The following is a 12,706-nucleotide window of genomic DNA, read 5'->3' as shown; positions in this document are numbered from 1 at the left end:
GGGGTGGTGGCAGCGAAACAAAAGGTTCTTCCCCCTGGCAGCAGGAGAAGCCCTACAGTTCCACTACCGTCTTTGAATAATGATGCAAAATTATGTGTCACTTTTCAGGACAAGAAGAGTTAACAAAAATGAAAATATGATAAATTTGAGAGTTTTTAAAATCTGCATTGTTAAATTTAAGTCGGCGCGGTGAGCGCCGCTGCTTTTCTTCCCCGACGGCGGTTCCACCATTGATTCCCCTCCATTTCAGCAGCCTCGTCTCCACCCATCACCCCAGCTACTCGATACGTCCTCAAACCTTTTTCCTCCATTTTGTCCCCCGCGTGGGCGAGCGCTAGCTACCGCGGCTTCATTCACGGCGCGGCGAGCCCCTCCGGCTGCCGGTTAGCCAGTGCGGTGAGCGCCGCCGATTTTCTTCCCCGACGGTGGTTCCGCCATTGCTCGGGGTTCTTGATTGAAATCTTTGTCTCCCGTTTGCATTTGCGGCGGGTATGGCTGCCGTTTGGGGCGGCTGCAGCACAAGCCGCGGTTCCTTCAGTCTCGAACTGCCTCGGCGTGGCACGGCAATCCTACCAAGAAACGCCGGCCGGAGCGGAGGTGAAGCCCATCGGGTAAGCGGCGCCATGGTGATGGCCAGAGGAGTGTGTGTTTGTAGAGCGGCTGCTCCGCCGTGTGTCACTGAATCTGATGTCACCCGCAAGGAGGAGGAGGCTCTCCCGGGGGCTCGTGGCATGGACGATGAGCGACCTGTTGCTGGTGGTTTCGTCTATCACAAAAGCCACGGGCTCCGGCGGCGTCCGGTGAAGCCGCCTGCTGCTGCCGTGGAGAAGGAACCTGTCCGCGCCAGAAGTGTTCGGCCGGTGCCAGTTTCAGAGTCGGCGCCAGAAGTGCCAGATTCAGATAAGTTTGAGCATGAGGGATCATCAAGGCTGCACTTCCTGGAGGAGCGGGACGAGGAGAAGCTGTCAACAAGGTTGATGAGGCTCGGCCAGTCCAACAAGGTCAGGAGTGCCATGGAGTTGTTTGATTCAATGCGTGCGTCAGGCCTGCAGCCGACCGCGCACGCCTGCAACTCCCTCTTAGCCAGTCTCATCCGCAGAGGTTACCCCGCGGATGCCAGGAAGATGTTTGAGTTCATGAAGGAGAAAAGATTGGCAACTGGCCATACCTATACCTTGATGCTCAAGGCTGTCGCGAGGACCGAGGGCTACATTTCTGCCCTGCAAATGTTCAGTGAGATAGAAGAGGGCAAAGAATCAAGGGAAGCCCTCGATGTGATTGTGTACAACACCATGATATCCGCTTGCGGGAGAGCAAAAGAGTGGAGGCAAGTGGAGAAACTCTGGAGAAGGCTAGCAGAGAACAACTCCTTAACTGGTGGAACCCTGATGACCTACGACTTGCTCGTCAGCACGTTTGTGCAGTGTGGACAGTCCGAGCTAGCGGTTGCTGCGTACGAGGAAATGCTCCGCAACGGGCTTGATCCAAGCGAGGATATAATGAAGGCCGTCGTTGCTTCGTGCACCAGAGAAGGGAGGTGGGAGTTTGCGCTGGCCACGTTCAGGAGAATGCTGAGTGCTGGCATGAAGCCCAACATCATCGCGTTTAATTCGATCATCAACTCCCTTGGGAAGGCTGGTGAAGATGAGCTCGCCTTTAGGATGTACCATCTTCTGATATCTTCGGGGCTCGAGCCTGATCAGTATACGTGGAGCGCGTTACTGTCCGCATTACATAGGTCTGGTCGATGTTGGGACGCCCTAGATCTTTTTCATGGAATCAAATCCAAGCATCCGTCGGTCTTAAACAGCCATCTCTACCACATCGCTCTGATGTCCTGTGAAAGGCTCGGCCAGTGGGAGCATGCTTTGCAGTTGTTGTGGATGATGGAGAAACACGGGCTGCAAATCTCAGCGGTTTCTTACAATCACGTGATACGTGCTTGTGAGGTTGCGTGCGAGCCGAAAGTTGCTCTGAAAGTGTACCAGCGTATGACTCGTGAAAGGTGCTCGCCGGATACATTCACACATTTATCTGTTATAAGAGCTTGCATTTGGGGATCTCTCTGGGACGAAGTAGAGGGTATACTGGAGGTACTATTTCACTCTTTAGTTATTTATTCTGTTGAACTCGTAATGATTTTGAATTACCCATAGCATTACTGTGGGCTGCTCTGGTGTTCTGGTGTCTTAAACTTTTGGTGCTTTGGTTCTGAATTCTTCAAAGTTGCATTACCATTACGTCAAAATTGCAATCGTCCTGGGTTGGTGTCAACACTGTTAAGCCGAGGTATAACTGTGTTGTTGACTGTAGTAATGTTGTTAACAGTCAACAACATGAAAGGAAGTTCTCATGTTAGTAACAGTCAAAAAAATAATAATTCAGGAATCTGTTGTTCCAAGTGGACTTGTGTTCTTTGCACAAATGAAGTTCATTTTCACACACATGGCTTTATTTTCTACTTAATTGATTGGTGTTCACTTTACTATCCTAAAAAATGGATAGATTGCAAGGGTGTAAATTCGAGCATACTGGGAATGAGCAGTAATCATATTTAGCCAGTTTTGACCATACCTAACCCTGTGATATTTGGTACTCACAATTTTAATTTTGTCAAACTTGATTTGCAACTTTTGGTGCTTTCAAGTTTCATTTTGACACCTAGTTCTGAACATCGCAGGAGGTTGAGCCAGATTCTTCGATCTACAACACAGTCATCCATGGGCTTTGTTTGAGAGGCAAACCCATATTAGCCAGGAAGGTGTATAAGAAAATGCAGAGCATTGGGCTGACACCAGATGGCAAGACGAGGTCCTTCATGCTGCAGCACATCACATCAGCTGAGTAGCCTCCTGACCTGACTGAGATGCAATAGCTATTAGTTATACAAATCTACACACACAATTGCATATGTAACCTACTGTCACTACGCTACTCTGCTGCAGTTTCTTTAACTTATTTGAGTGAAGATACATGTTAAAGTGGAACAGTTAGGATGGCACCCAATAAATTCCTACAAATATGGTCAAAAGAAGACTTGCATTCTGTCCAGTCCGTTCTTGTTATATTGTTGTGTGACACCAATTTTAAGTATACATACTCCGATGCAATGGATCCTAATATTGTATATGCTGTAGAACATATACAAGGGAGTGACATGAGTTAATCCTGATTTAAGATGTAAGATAGCTAATTCTTGCAAAGTCAGCCTTGAAGTTGTTGTCTTTTGGTATTAAAATATTGTTGGGAAAAACTTGTTTCACATTATGGATTTTATTTTTCAACCATTTTGTACTCTAAATGGCACAAAGGAGCACATAACGTAGTGCTCCTGTCCTTTGTGTACTCCCTGTACTCCGACCTCAAAACAACCTACACAGAAAAGTCATGAGTTCTTCTATAAACAATTTATCAAGTTCATACAACATCAGTCTACTATGTTATAAAAAATCAAATCCAAAATTTAATCCACATTTTGGAAACAAAATACTAGTAAGACAAATTCATATGTGATGTGAATAGCAGCTAATTCAAACTGTGTTGTCAATTCGGCCTATTATCACTGTCAACACTGATTTTGCCATTTTGTTCTGGAGTGTAAATTAAACCTGGATTTATGATTCTTGTATCCATGTGCTTATTCTTAGAGAATTTTCGTAAAATTAGAGAGGTGTTTGAGATATGGAAGTACTGGTAGCATTCAAGAGGTGGGAGTACATGAACATGATATGCAAGACCTTTTTTGGAGGCATTAGCAGCTAATACTTCACTACCGGAAAAGAAACTCCACCTAATAAGTGGCTATGACTTTTAGATAAAATCATTTAATGACACTACTACGTTTCTGTATTTAGCTCGGCTATTAATTCAAATTTGAATAGAATTAGTAAACCAATCCCTAGTTTGTTTGATGGAGTAAACAGATTCCCTCCTTATATCCAAGTCCTTGCTCCCCTCTGAAACCATCAGAAGCATGGAGCCAAGTGGCCGAGATTTCACTTCTTCGGACGATCTTCTCCGGCTCCCCCTGCCTGGCTGCTGTTCGACGGAAACGTGTGCATTTTCAATGAAGAAGCGATACAAGTGACCGAGGCACAACTAGCGCAGTGGCAACCGGAAGAAATGGCGTCTGCGGAGGCACCATTGTTCGTGAGCCTGGATGGTTACCGTGATGGCCATATCTCAAGTCCAACATGGTTCTCACCACCTGGAGCCTGGTACATTTTTTCTTTGAGGGTTAAAGTGGCTGTTTATTGATAAGGAATACAAAGACCTCCAGGAGGCTGAAGGAGCAAACCTGTCTACCAGAACTACTAGAAACAAAATTACGACCCACTTTATGAGCTCCTGAATTTGAAGCCTGGTTTTCATGTCGGAAACGGACATCAGAGAAACCTGATGATTTCGCCTTGATCTCCTGTGTAACCATGCTGTAGCTACCTCCATATTCTCCATGCAGGTTGTTGATCATTTGGAGGCAGTCTGACGCTACAATCATTTTCTGAATATGGATGTCCTCAGCTAGAGCCAACGCCTCTCTGCAAGCTAGAGCCTCCCAAGGTAGCCGTATAATTAGGTCCTTGTAGCAGTTGCTCCAAACCTCATTTTTTCTGATATTGTATTTCTCTTGTTCTTGTCTCTGCTAGACTCACGGACACATACCAAAGCGAAGGTGGTGATGGGTCCGGACCATCTGTAAACAAGAGGGTGATGGGAGGGAGGCATCATGTAGTACAGGCTCGATTTCATCCCTGCGATTTACCATGTTCCAAAACTCGCGCGGGACGTTAGGATTTGACTTCGAAATATCAGATAGTATAATTTCTAGAAATCAGCTGTAATCATTTTGTGTGTTACCATTGAAGTTTTGACCGCACCTTATTTTGTGAGATTTGGCACTCGCAAACACATATTCGGTTTTCTCAACCCTTTCAGCAATTTTCGGCGCTTTCAAATAAATGCTTCGTTTCGATCCATAGCAATTCTAAACATCGCAGGAGGTTGCTCCAGATTCTCTGATCTACACCAGTCATCCATGCGCTTTGTTTCCTTCGCAAGAACAGATTCACCAGGAAGGTTTGCACAAAAATGAAGAACACTGGGCTAACACCAGATTGTTCAGATCAAACAACTAGCCGTCCAACTTTGAAAACAAAAAGTAGGACAACCATCTTGTAGGTACTCGAAAGCTGGTCCAAAATAAGACGCAGGGTTACCACTTACCACTTGTTGCTATAACTTAAAATTGGCTACAAATTCCACTATAGAAACACTCCCTCCGTTTCACAAATACTTGCTACACTTTAACCATTTCCCCCCTTTGATTCATGGCACTCCTTGACGGTACATAAAAACATGTAAGGACAATTTACAGCATGCTCAATTAGTTACATCATGATGCAATTACGCACATGGACAAAATGACAAGGGTGAAGACAGCTAGCACCTCATATGAACACAAAAGTACAGTACAACGTTTCGCATAATCTGTTGATCGAAAGACAACTAATCCAGTTCGAAGTGCCTCTTGCCCTCTTCTAGAATTTACATGGCACGCTTCTACCAAAATCAGTCATCAATTGCACGCTCGATCTACACTGTATAATTCTACCTGCAACGAGTTACATCATTTACAGTTCGAGGACAAGGATATCTATTTTCTAGCATTTACATGGATCCATCAAGCGTGCCTTCTCCCACATCGCCAGTGGAATTCTAAGTACATTCTCCGTCTTCGGTGTCGCTCGTGTGATGAACTTGATACGCGGCACCTTCTTCTTCGGCGTAGCTGGAGCGACGATGTTCTTGATCGACTTCACTTTCTTCATTTTTTGTGTCGCCGGACCCGGAGGTATGATCTTGATCCGCTGCAGATTCTTCTTCTTCGGTGTAGCCGGCAGAGAGAGCTTTATCCGCACCACCATCTTCCCGGGCACTGGTAAGTTGTCGATCTCGGGCAAAAACCACGGGAGTCGGAGCGCGGCGGCCGCCGTTAGCCGCTTTTCAGGGTTGCAGTCAAGAAGCCCTTTCAATACTTGGAACCCATCGCGGGACAGCATCTCTTCATGGAACCGCTCCCCCAGCGTGTTGTGCTGCAGTGCCGGGAACCATTGCAGAAACGTGGCGGCGAGTGGCAGCGACGCAAGCTCCGGCCACGCCCTCTCATCTGGCAAGCCAAGCAGTCTGAAGATATCCCAGAGCTGGCTGATCTTAGCAGTGTGCCTGCTTCCGCCCTTGTCGCTGAAGAGCATCTTGCCTCCCGCGAGCATCTCCGCCATGACGCATCCCAGCGACCATGTGTCCACCCGCGCGTCGTAGTCCGGCTTCCCCAGGAGCATCTCGGGCGCCATGTAGGGTGTTGTGCCGGCATCCCCGTATGGTGTTTTCTCCGTCGCCAGTGACAACGCTAGCCCGAGGTCGCAGAGCTTGAGGATCTTCCCGTCTTCCCCGACGAGGATGTTGGCCGGCTTGATGTCGCGGTGGACGATGCCGCGCTCGTGCATCTTCTGGGCGCCGGTGAGGAGCTGCCACATGTAGCGGCGCACGACGGACTCCGGGAGCGGCGGCCTCTTGGACAAGGATGCGTGGAGGCTCGGACCGACGTACTCCATGACGAGGCTGAGCTTGGTGGTGTTCGGTTCGCGAACAAGGCCGTAGGAACCGACGACGTAAGGGTTTCCGGCGCAGGCCTCGAGGAAGCATCCCTCTTCTTGGAGCTCGCTGGCGTCGGTGTCGGGGCGGATGAACTTGATGGCCACCGTCTTGCCCGTGACGCAGTGGCGTGCCTTCTTGACGATGCCGAAGGCGCCCTCGCCGAGGACGTCCGTCGCCTCGTACTCCTCCATGCTGCCGACGCGGACGCGCCTCCTCTTGCTGTTGTAATCATCTGATCCTTGCTCCATCACGTGGCCGGCGTTGAGGACGGCAGCAGCAGGTCGCTTGCCGACGGCCATGGTGGGTTTCTTGGTTGCTGTGGTGGAGGGAGGAGCTGAGCGATGCGATGAAGAGGTGGAGCAGACGGCGGCCGTGGATCGGGAGAGGAATTAGCATTTGGCGGTGGATTCGCGGCATATATACACCAGTGAAGCCGAACGCGCAATGGCCTCGATCGACAGTTCGACACAGAAGTAGAACCGGCCTCGACCTCGACTCGGATTCAAGTTGAATGTACAGTCGTCGAGGTGAATCCGACTCGAGTTCGTTTGCTTGGCGCCCGCGTCTTCGTTTGCACGGCGTAGAGAAGCGAGACCAGACCTATATATATGCTGGGCGCGGTGTACACCTCCAGCGTACATGCATGCGTGACGATACTTTTTGTGCATCCAGTGTTCATCTCGGCAGAAGGAAATATCCTGACAGGACATTGTTGTTGAAATCAAACATTAAGCAAGAGATCAAAACAGACCCATCTTGGAACATAAACTAGAACCCCCTTTTTTCTGATAAGCCTCTAGTCAATATACCAGCAAGTTTATTAGAAGCAACTAAGTACAAATGTACGACTCAACCCAACCTCTCGCCGCCGCCGCCGGTGGCACCTCTGGGCAAAGCCCGCATGGCATGGAGGCGGCGGATCTCCTCCTGCTGCGCTAGGTGGCGGCGGCCAGGTCCCTCCCTGGACGCTGTTGACGGCGATGGCTAGTAGGCGGCGGCCAAGTCCTCGATCTGTGCCGCAGCACCTGCTGCTTCTCCCCTCCTCCCGTCGGTGCGAGGTGGTACTCCTGGGCTTCTCCTGCGGCATGAGGATGCCTGGGGAAGCAACCCTGGGTTTGATGGCGGAGGCGACCCTCTACTTCGCCGGAGATGGTTGGCCTGAGGATGAGGTGGTGGGTCTAACGGTCCGTCACCGAGTCCTAGCGGCGAGTTCGGGTGGCGTGGAAACCGGCGATGGCCGTGGAAGGCATGCCCATCCTTGTTGTCGCCGGTGGAGGGTCGGCCGGCTGCAAGGCGTTGCCCATTCACTTGGTGTTGCTGCTTTGCCTCAGCCGGCCTGGGATGGTCGGCAGCGTTGGGGCCCGACCTGAATAATGTGGCGGTCCTAGGGTCTCTATGCGAAGATGAAGACCTGCCTGAGGCATGTCCGTCTATATCTGGCCAGAGTGATGAGTTTCGAAGGCTCCACCGACGAATGTAACAGTGCACCTTATGCCTGGAGTTTGCTGGATCGAGTGGTATTCGGTCGTGCGCACCCATGGTTTTATTCTGACCATTTGGTTCTGGAGGCACAGCAGCGCGAAGCTCACTGTTCTGTTTTACCATCATATGCCATTTTTGGTCCATGGTGAATCGAGAGGCAGAGGCGAGAGGCAGGGAATATCGTGAAGGCTAGATTGGAGGACTAGCAACGGAGGTTGAGTCTCTATGTTGTTGAGGGACTTGCTCGGTGTTCTGGATTTCACAGCGGCAATATGCAAGTGGGGGTGGCATCACAGGTGAAGTTCAGAGTCTTTTTTCTTTAGACTGAAAATGCAAGGCCTAGTCTAAATTGGTTGTGCTCGACAATGACCTTGTTGAAGATATTGTTTTAAGAGCGGGAACTATCTTCAGGGTGACAACCTAAGATCTTTGGATTGGGCGATGATGGCGCTTGTGCAATGTTCCCTTCTTAGAGGCGTTGCTTTTGGAGAGCGTGGAGTTCAGATGTTGTCTTGGTGGTGGATGTATTGTTGCTGCTAAGGCTAGAATACCGTAGCGGGGCTTTTTGTTTCTTAGTTTTATTTTTTATTTTTTTGGTCGTGTGCATCCGTACTACCATTAGGGTATTGTTTTTTTTTTCCGGGTGTAATTGGTATCTCTCGATATTAATATATTCCCTTTATCTAAAAAAGATGATTCCTTGGTCTAAATTTTCTTTGATGAAATGTTGATCAATCTCTATATGCTTTGTCCGACTATGTTGCCTTGGATTATGAGCAATATCGAGGGCAGCTTTTTTGTCACATTACACCATCAATGTTTTTTTGTTGAAAGGCTCCTTTCTATATAAATAAAACTTTCAAACAAATCACCTCATATATTCGATGTGCCATAGCTCTCGAAGTTACGTAGACCCGGCGAGCACACTTTGCTTCTTGCTTATGTAGTAGATCTGCATGTAACGCTCTATTTCTAAATTCCATGTTGAGACGCTCCTTCCTTCGTAAGACTTGGTTAGTCCGAGTGGGTGTGTGTGTTGGGCGACACTTCATCATTCAAATATGTATTTTCTTTGCGAGGAGCATCATAGTATTACCGCTAATGGTAGGTGGGAACTGTGTACGTGATTCGTGGTCGTGGTCTTTGTCGTGGTATCGATGCATGGGACAAATGCTACTAGGGGTAGCTTAGGATAGGTGGAGAGCGATGGTGACATTGGATGTCCTAGACAGTATTGACACATGACACAATGTACTTAGGTTCGGCTCCTCGCGGTGATTCTGCTTGATTATATTGATATATGTGATAAAAGTTATTGGAGGCGTAGATGGAGGCCAAAGTCGGCGAATGCATGTCCTTTTAATTCTCTCCTGCCCAAGCCTTATATAGGGTGACTTGACCTAGGGTTTACATTGTACGAACGTGTCACCAAAACCCTAAATTGACTAATCACCGTTGGATCCATAGCCTTCATGCTGATCTCCATCTGGTCGAATGGGCCTTCTCATCGTGTTGGACCTACGAGAGTAAGTCCAGCTTGGAGGTAACTGGATTGGGCCACTCCATTCTTGTATAGCGACTCGTTCCGATGGGCATACCCGGTTGTATATTCCATCGTCATATATTAACCCCCGATTGCGTCGGAGACATTCCTCTAGCCTTGGTTCTTTACTTGGAGTCGATTGACGACTCGGTTGAGAGATGAACAGCTAGTGGAAAGTCGTGGATGACTCCTAAAACAGAAACAACACATGAGATGGAGACATTAAATTAGCCTTGGCAGCTTTCATCGCCCGGTCTTGCTCGATTTTAATCGGGCCAGCTCATGCTCGTTACGAAATCGTATGATGTCGACTCCATGTTGTCATGCAGAATCAGCGGCATCTTTCCGTGACTCATCATGTCTTGTCACACATGCCGTGTCATGAATTCCAACACTGGAAATGGAGATCCCTTTTTGGTTCGGCAGTCGCAGAGCATGACGAGCTTGATCGACGAGCGAGACGAAAAACATAGTCACACAGAGACACATGCTTTTTACCCAGGTTCAGGTTGCGTTGTGCGAAACCCTATGTGCTGCAACTATTATCTATCTGGTGGATCTCAACTCCTGAATATGCTCCCTGGGAAGGCGCAACTAGTTCCTTCCGTCGTAAGGTTTGTTCTTCTCCAACTACCCCCCATGTCCGCAACTTGGGCCTCCTTTTATACTGGTAAGGGGTCCCACAAAATGTTGCGTGGACATGTTAACTAGGGCGTGACCAGAACGTGGTGCGCGAGTTCAACCACGCAGGACATGTGGCCGAGGCTAGTCCGTGGAAGCCTAGCTTTGTCGCGGCTTCTCCGGCCCCACCAAAGCGTGCATATGGGGCAAGCGTTTACGTAGCGGGGACATATTCCGCACATGCCCCGGAGCTGCTTCCCGAGGATGAGCGGCAGCCGGGGTGGGCTCCCGTGTATGGATGCCTTTTGACGGGCGCGTGAGCGGGCTCGCTTCTAGGAACTCATCTCTCCAGCCAGATCAAGGCAAACTGACCTCCGGTAGATCTTCATCTTCGCTTGCGAGAAACCCGAGGACCGCCACCAAAAACAAAGCAAGACTAACAGCCCCCACGCCGCAAGTCCCTCCTGACGGATCACCAGGGAAGAGGACGGCGGTGCGGATCATGCGTACCACCGTCGAACCGTCACCGGGGGCGGAGGCCGCCACCGCTCCACTGAATCCTCCATGGCTACCGACGGAGAGCATCAAGCCAAGTAGACGTGCCGCCCGGCTTCCTCCACCGGCGCTTCATCACCTCCCATGGAACGCCGTCGTGGAAACACTCTCCTCCCCCTCGTCGTTCAACGGAAGGGGCGCCAGTACCTCCGCTGGGATCGGGGCCGAGGCCAGGGCTGGAGCCGGGGCCGAGGCCAGCGCCAGGGCTAGGGCCAGGGCCGAGGCCGGCGGCATGGGCGGCTGAGGTGCGGCAGTCCGGGGGCGGCTGCCCTCCGCCGCCGCCTGGGAGGGGGACGGGAGAGGAGGAGGCGGCGGCTAGGCCTTCAGATGCGTTCAGAACCCTGCTCCCGGCTTGGGGAACCCCGGTGCTGCGCCGAAGTCATGAAGAACGAGTTGCAACAACAACTTTCCTTGAGAAGTTCACTATAATGCAACAACTGAATTTAACATGCAGTTGCTCCAAGCTCTTCTAAAATCAGATTCAGTTTGCTAGTCAACAAGATTATAATAATACTTTTTAGTTCCCGTAATTATAATCTTGTTGACTAGCAAACCAAATCTGATTTTCATCCAGGCACGTGGAGGAGCTCGGGGCTCTCTCCGCCACCGGCGACGGTCGGGTTTCGCACACGGAGGCAGGGGCTCCGGGTTTGGGAGCTCGTCCCGTTTCCATTGGCCGGGGGATGCCGGAGGTCCAGGTCGGCACGGTGGAGGGCGGGCCCATGCGGCGGTGGGGCGCCCTGGTCTGCCGGTTGTGGTGGCAAGGGAGTCGTTGCGGGGAGGAGGAGACCGACGCCACGGGGTCCGTGCGGGGGCTGGGTCCCGGGCCTCCGTTGGCCGGGCCGCCTGTCCGGGCTGGTGGGGGGCCCGGATTTGGAGGTGGAGCCTAACAGCAGCTCGCCCTCCGTGGAGGAAGCCGGGCTGGTGCGAAGGCCTCCAACGCCTGCGCTTGGGCCTGATGGCCCAGCCCAACGCCGCCGATACAAGTGGCTCTGGATGCCATCGGGTTGCAACGATCCAAAGCAAGGGTTCCGCGCGAGACAGAGTGAGGTGATGCAGCGTCTCTCAGACCCGTCTGCACCGTCGCACCGCCTCCTCCACCCCTTGCGCGCGCTGTCCCCACTGGTGAGGTCCTTGCGGAGGTGGTCATGGCGGGGTACGACGATGGCCGTAAGCGGCGGTTTGCGGCGGAGGGCGGAGATCGCCGCGGGGAGTTCGGGAGGAGGTCGGAGGATGCGGGTAGGGACGATGGAGGATGTCAAGGCGGCGGCGGCAGCAGGATGGCGGTGCCGGGGGTTATTGCTACGTCGACAATCTTGGTCCGCACGGGGCGCCGCGTGGCCGGGAGAGTTGGGGCTCACCGCAGCCAAGGTGGAGTGACCAAAGGAGATGGGATGAGGAGCAGCGAGACAAGTACCGGCCGGAGGAGGTCAGTGCGGGGGCAGGGGGATCACACGGTCGGTGGTTAGGGAGACCACGGCGGGTAGGGCTAGCGCCAGGCCCAGAAGTTCCAGGGCAAGAAGCCGGCAGGTGCGACGGGTCCGTCACAGCCAAAGGGAAAGGCCAAGACCACGGTCTAGAGGGCAGGGGCCCTGGCCGGCGGCAACTGTTTCAAGTGTGACCGAGGAGGCCACTTCTAGTCCGAGTGCACGTTCAAGCCTCTGTGTATGCTGTGCAACGGGGAGGGGCACTCCTCGGCGAGCTGCCCGACGAGGGGTCGCTCCCTGAAGCTGCAAACTATGGGGCAAGCCATTACCGGGGAGGTTTCTTCAACATCGATGTTGAGCTGTTGAGGTCCGGGCAGAGAAAAGGGGATGTTTTCTCGACGGTCATCAAGTTCAACACGGTGCC

General features: G+C 51.3%; 2 protein-coding genes across 3 annotated transcripts; one reads left to right on the top strand and one right to left on the bottom strand.

The window, feature by feature from the left end:
- Positions 1-233: 233 nt before the first annotated feature.
- On the top strand, positions 234-4,556 carry LOC124701741 (pentatricopeptide repeat-containing protein At3g29290-like). 2 transcript variants are annotated; one of them, XM_047233835.1, is made up of 3 exons: positions 234-2,093; positions 2,681-2,839; positions 4,478-4,556. In XM_047233835.1, exons 1-3 carry the CDS (start codon positions 492-494, stop codon positions 4,484-4,486), a joined length of 1,770 nt encoding a protein of 589 aa, XP_047089791.1. In that variant the 5' UTR covers positions 234-491; the 3' UTR covers positions 4,487-4,556. The 2 variants fall into 2 exon arrangements, with proteins under 2 accessions (XP_047089791.1, XP_047089790.1); XM_047233834.1 differs by having other exon boundaries at positions 4,460-4,556.
- Positions 4,557-5,660: 1,104 nt separating this feature from the next.
- On the bottom strand, positions 5,661-6,953 carry LOC124694971 (putative cyclin-dependent kinase F-2). The gene has a single exon (XM_047227890.1). The coding sequence runs from the start codon at positions 6,951-6,953 to the stop codon at positions 5,661-5,663; it is 1,293 nt and encodes a 430-aa protein (XP_047083846.1).
- Between the last annotated feature and the right edge of the window lie 5,753 nt (positions 6,954-12,706).

The sequence above is a fragment of the Lolium rigidum genome, chromosome 3 (assembly GCF_022539505.1).
Source record: "Lolium rigidum isolate FL_2022 chromosome 3, APGP_CSIRO_Lrig_0.1, whole genome shotgun sequence".
Lineage (NCBI taxonomy): Eukaryota > Viridiplantae > Streptophyta > Magnoliopsida > Poales > Poaceae > Lolium > Lolium rigidum.
Note: the sequence above shows the minus strand (reverse complement) of the source record. Positions and strands in the feature narration are given on the sequence as shown.

Excerpts from the sequence above, each read along its gene's own strand:
- LOC124701741 (XM_047233834.1), top strand. The coding sequence starts at position 492 with ATGGCTGCCGTTTGGGGCGGCTGCAGCACAAGCCGCGGTTCCTTCAGT. Across the intron at positions 2,094-2,680 it reads AAGTAGAGGGTATACTGGAG|GAGGTTGAGCCAGATTCTTC; the intron begins GTACTATTTCAC and ends TGAACATCGCAG. Across the intron at positions 2,840-4,459 it reads TGCTGCAGCACATCACATCA|GTTGTTGATCATTTGGAGGC; the intron begins GCTGAGTAGCCT and ends TTCTCCATGCAG.
- LOC124694971 (XM_047227890.1), bottom strand. The coding sequence starts at position 6,953 with ATGGCCGTCGGCAAGCGACCTGCTGCTGCCGTCCTCAACGCCGGCCAC.